Source organism: Nuphar pumila, chromosome 6, assembly GCF_984573655.1.
Source record: "Nuphar pumila chromosome 6, dmNupPumi1.hap1.1, whole genome shotgun sequence".
NCBI classification, from domain to species: Eukaryota; Viridiplantae; Streptophyta; class Magnoliopsida; order Nymphaeales; family Nymphaeaceae; genus Nuphar; species Nuphar pumila.
Genome location: NC_143254.1, coordinates 83,161,534 through 83,166,933, shown reverse-complemented (window position 1 = coordinate 83,166,933; position 5,400 = coordinate 83,161,534). Strand labels below are relative to the sequence as shown.

At 39.8% G+C, this 5,400-nt stretch overlaps 1 protein-coding gene across 1 annotated transcript; it reads right to left on the bottom strand.

Annotated features, from left to right (window-relative positions):
• Positions 1 to 1,766: 1,766 nt before the first annotated feature.
• Positions 1,767 to 4,532, bottom strand: LOC149834982 (uncharacterized). Its single transcript, XM_090011633.1, has one exon. The coding sequence runs from the start codon at positions 4,456 to 4,458 to the stop codon at positions 2,014 to 2,016; it is 2,445 nt and encodes an 814-aa protein (XP_089867759.1). The 5' UTR covers positions 4,459 to 4,532; the 3' UTR covers positions 1,767 to 2,013.
• Positions 4,533 to 5,400: the final 868 nt, after the last annotated feature.

The following is a 5,400-nucleotide window of genomic DNA, read 5'->3' as shown; positions in this document are numbered from 1 at the left end:
TTTCATAACATATTTTGCATATTGTATAAATGCAATATCTTTAAAATAGTACATTCTCATAAGATAATCTCAAGCCTTATTAGCATGCTCAAATTTGGCAAAACTTTGAACACTTTTTAACATCTATACTATTAATAAGCTAAGACATGATCTTGGCATCTTCCATCCTTCATTCCTTTCACTTCTTATAAGTGGATATAGCTTTGGTCTTTTTATTTTCGGTTAGAAGTACCTCTTTTTGACCTTCTACCTTGGTGAGAACTAGCTTAGGTTTCGGCTCAAATCCATTTACTAGTCCCCACAACTATTTTTCCTAAATAAAGTACTTCATAATAGAAGCCCATGTTACATAATTAAAATCATTGAGCTTTATGGGTTTAATGATGACATTATCATTGTCATCCATTTTTACAAGGGCTAAGAGAGATAGAAAGACGGGACAAAGAAAAAGATAAGGAGGCGAGAAAAGAGAAGAGAAAAAGAGAAAAAACAATATGAAAAACACAAGCACTCCTCCAGGAAGCAATCATGATTACTCCTTCACTAATTGTTCACACGATCACTCAAGCACTTGCAAGATCACAAACACTTTGAATAAAAGTCTTCAAATGAGCTTCAATACTTTCAAGCTCTGATACCATGTAAAGAAAGGTGGGACACCTTCAAACATGAGCAAAGTGTTCACCAACAAGCATGAAATACACAAGCACAAATGCCACTAAGGGCAAAATAACAAGTGCTACATAGAGCACAATTGCAAGTGCCACCAAGGGCATACATAAAGGATAAAAAAATAATAATCTTATTGAAAAATGCAAGAAGCATACCATTTACAAGGGTCTAGAGGGAGAGGAAGAAGACAAAGAAAGAGAGAGAGAGAGAGAGAGAGACAACAAAAAAAAAAGAGGGAAAGGACCTCCAACAGCTAGAAATATAGCCGTTGGATCAAGTCAACTCAAAATTGTCTTGGTCCTATATTGTCTTATATATATATATATATATATATAGAGAGAGAGAGAGAGAGAGAGTAATGGGTAGGTGTGAAATGATAGGTGTGAGTTTTTCAGGGTTTTTTTGTTTTATTTTAAATTCTAACCATACAGATGTGATCTATGTACTTGATTTTATAGGGATCAACTCTTGAAGTGTTCGATTCCGACACATGGGTGAGTTTTTATAAGGTTCAAAAAATCAACAGTCCAAAATCTTTGTAAATTTTTTAGGCTCCAAATATCATTTTTCTCATCGAGAATATATGATCCAGGTGTGGGTTCCTCATAAATTGACCATGCCCAACACATTTATGGGGTCAGAACTGCAGAAAAAAAAAGCACCGAAAGAGCAGAAAAGCCCATTTAGCACGTATCAATTTTGCACATACCCATTTCTTTCTCTCTCTCTCTCTCTCTCTCTCTCTATATATATATATATATATACATATACTATATTATATATATAAATTTGTGTATATATACATGCAATATACAATTTAACAAGTCCTGTTTTTACATAAGAAAATGGGGAACATCGAACATGTTTATTTTATCAAGATGACAAGATCCATTCCAGATTCATCCATTCCTGTAATGAGGTCCTTGTCAAGAAAATTTAACTTGAACAGAGGTCAGCGGGCCATTTGCATTATTTATAGCAAAACAAATATCAAAATGGAATGTGATCATTTGGCATATAAGCAGGTCACAAGAAAAAAAAAGTTATTACCCTCTATGCCCAACTCAGAACAATGTTAAAGGGTAAGCATTATATTGTGGGCTCATATAAGCACCTTTATCATTGAATCACTTCAACTCATTACACAACAGCTTAACATGATATACAAATAATAGAGATTCCAACTGCATTATGGAAGCTTTTTTATCTATGATACATGCATCTTATCCAACAGTAAACATGTCATTCAACCTCATAAAATTTGAGGCGCTAACCTGTGGGATTACATCCTTTAACAGAATGGCCATGAAAACCACGACACATTTAGTGAAGAAGCCAGCATTAGGCTGCCTTGTTTTCATCAAAGACTGATCTTGCCTTCTCATGTATTCTCATAGTCAGCTTTCTTAACAATTCATCATCAAAAGTGTGATCCATTTCCCTAACCTTTGAAATGAAATCAATTGCTTCTCCATGCTTATTTGATCTACAATAATTATCAACAACCATGTTATAGGTCAGTTCGTTAGGTATGCAGTTTTCCTTGATCATATACTCAATAACATTGATTGCCTCTGTAAACATGCCAAGCCTTGAGTATCCGCTAACAAAAGTATTATAGGTGATTATGCAGGGAGATAACCCCACATTTGTCATCTCTGAGAGGAGACTGCAGGCCTCCTGCATGAGGCCTTGCTTGGAAAATGCTTTGATTACAGTGTTGTAAGAGATAAGATCAGGTTTATATCGGGAGTTTTTCAGTCCTCTGAGGACCTCTTCTGCTTTCCAACAGACACCTCTTCTTGCATACATGTCCATCAAGGTATTATATGTCACGAGATTAGGTTCCAGGCCACTATGATGAATCAAATTCAGCATATCATGGGCCCGATTGAACATATTGTGCTTTGCATATACTGAAATCATGGAGTTAAAGATGACCAAGTCAGGCTGGTACCCATTTCTTCTGATCTCCTCGAATGCTTTCTCCATACCATTCAGCCTTTTGCATTTGAAATTAACCAGAATTAGGGTTCGCAATAGAACCCAACTGGGGAAAATTCTGCCATTGTACAGTTCTGCTTCAATCGTGTGAATCCCTTCAACATTTCCTCCTCTTGCATAAGCTTGTAACATCAAAGAGAAAGACGTCTCATTAGGCTTGAACCCCTTCAGCTTCACATCCTTCATGACAGATTCCGCTGCCTTCCAATCTCCCTTCCTTGCTAACACATTCAAAAGAGAATTGCAAGTTGATAGATTAGGCGTAAAACCAGCTTTGATCATGTTATTGTACATCTTGTGGGCATATCCCCCCATTCCACATCGTCCATATGCACTAATCAACGTATTGAAAGTATCACGATCAGGATCGAACCCACAAAGCTTCATCTCTTCCAACACTTGGTTGATATAGTTATCCCTACCTTTACTGCCACACACTGCCAGCATCGTGTTCCAAGTCACCCTGTTGGGGGTACATAAACCTGACTTCATCTCATAGAAGATCTCCATCATCTCTTTCAATCTGGACTTCTTTCCAAGCATTCCAATGATGGTGTTGTATGTACACACATTTGGCAGATACCCTGATTTTTTCATCTGAATAAAGAGTTCCAAAGCCTTATCTTCTTTACCAGCCTTACCATATGCACTGATAAGAGTTGTGTATGTTATGACATTAGGCATAACTTCCTTGTTCATCATGGTACCAATCATGGCAACACCATCATCATAAAACCCTGCTCTGGCATATGCTTGAATCAGCTCATTGTATGTCACAATGTCTGGAGGGCAGTTGTTGCCTTCCATTTCTCTCAACACATTCAGTGCATCAGAATACCTCCCAGCCCTTCCATATGCATTCAGCAAGGCATTGTAAGCAACCCTACCAGGAGTGTATCCCTCCAATTTCAGTCCTTCAAAGAACTCGACCGCCTCTTCGCACAAACCTTGCCTGCTACAAGCAGATACAACAGTACTGCAAGTGAATTCATCAAAGCGCAAGCCTTTACTTCTCATTTCATCCAGAAGACCCAAAACTTGATTCCATGAACGCCCAATTCTACCATAAAGATCAAGAACTACATTGTATGTAACCAGAGTCGGGTCAACCCCCTTTTCTTTCATGGATTCGAAGAGACGAATTGCATGCTCAAATTTACCAATTCGACCGTATGAATGAATTGCAGAAGTGTAAGAATGGGCATCCAATGCGTAATCCTCTAAAGGAACTCTATCGAGTAGCTTGCAAGCAACAGAATATTGGGATTCTTTTCCCAAAATCCTAATTATCGATTCAATCGACTGTTTGCTCAAATGGGTATCCTTCCGATCGACGACCCACTCAAAAATACTCAACGCCATACCCCAATTCCCAGAACTTTCCAACAATTTCAACACCCCAACTAAATCCTCCCCAAGAATCTCATCCTTAGCAGAAGACAAAAAACCATGCAAGTCATCACCATGGTGTTCGATCAAGGATTTGAGAATGGATTTACCTTTCAAGGAGAGAGAGCTCCTCTCGACGACACCCAAAAAATCCTGTTGCTGGATCGATGCAACTGGGCTCGATTCGCCGCAGAGCTTTTTGGGCATTTCCGATGGGAGGGGAGGAGAATGGTGAGAAGAAGACAGAGATAGATGTAAGAGATTATGGAGAAGAGAGTCCATAGGGACGGAATTGGGTGGTTGTGGGGGTGATGGTGCTGGTGGTGGGGGGTGGAAGCGTGGCGACGGTTGTGTGGGGAAGAGAGGGCGGAGATGGAGGAGTTCTGCTCCCATGGAGGAATGAAGGAGAGGCAGGATTCAGTGTTACCCACAAGAGATTTGAGTCTTGCACAGAAGAGGGCACCCAATCTCTCTCTCTCTCTCTCATACACACGTAGAGAGGAGTGAGTGGCGCGGGGAGTTGGTCGACGTTATCTCCCTTCTTTGATCCGAAGAGATATTGAAGCTTCTTTTTTTTTTTTGAAAAAACAGCTATGCGCTGTGGATGGAAAAAAGATCAGGCGCAACGTGATTCCACCGCACCTAATTACCCTCCATCTTGAGAATAGTTGTGGGGTGCAAGAAATGATGAAAGGCGATAAGATACAGCGCACATTAAAGTGTGCACTCACATTACACCTGATCCTCCCTTTGTAGATGGGGTTCTTGGTGCCGCGGTCTGACCCGTCAAAATCCAGGCCAGGCGTAGGCCCCGTCGGGCCCAACCTGAGGTCAACATCTCGATCTGATGCCCACCTTCAATACTTTTTGTTTTAATAATTCAAGTAAAAAACAACATAATCGACCGTACATTGGCTGGTCTTCCGTTGGTAAAATCCAAGAGGTCTCCCTAGCTTCCACTTTGCGGCAAAGAACACAACTCGTGAGTTTCAAACTTGTGATGTCCCGTTAATTTGGTGACATTAACAAGTCACCCCTAACAGATAAGCGGAGCCTACCCCCCTAAACTTGTGTTATTCTTATGGGCATATCCAAAGATTACGCTGGTCAAGCTGAGTCGAACAACCCTTGCTCAAGCTCAGCTTGTTTGACATAATGTGCTTGTAATAAACTGAATAAAGCTTTTTAATGAGTTAAAATAACTTAATTACTGAGCCAAGCTACAAATGACTTGGTTCATTTACCAATCCTAATGCCAATCTTTAGAATCTTTGCCCAAAAGACAAGGTGTTATGTACTTTCTATGAAAGCTTGCAACATCCAAACAAGACTATG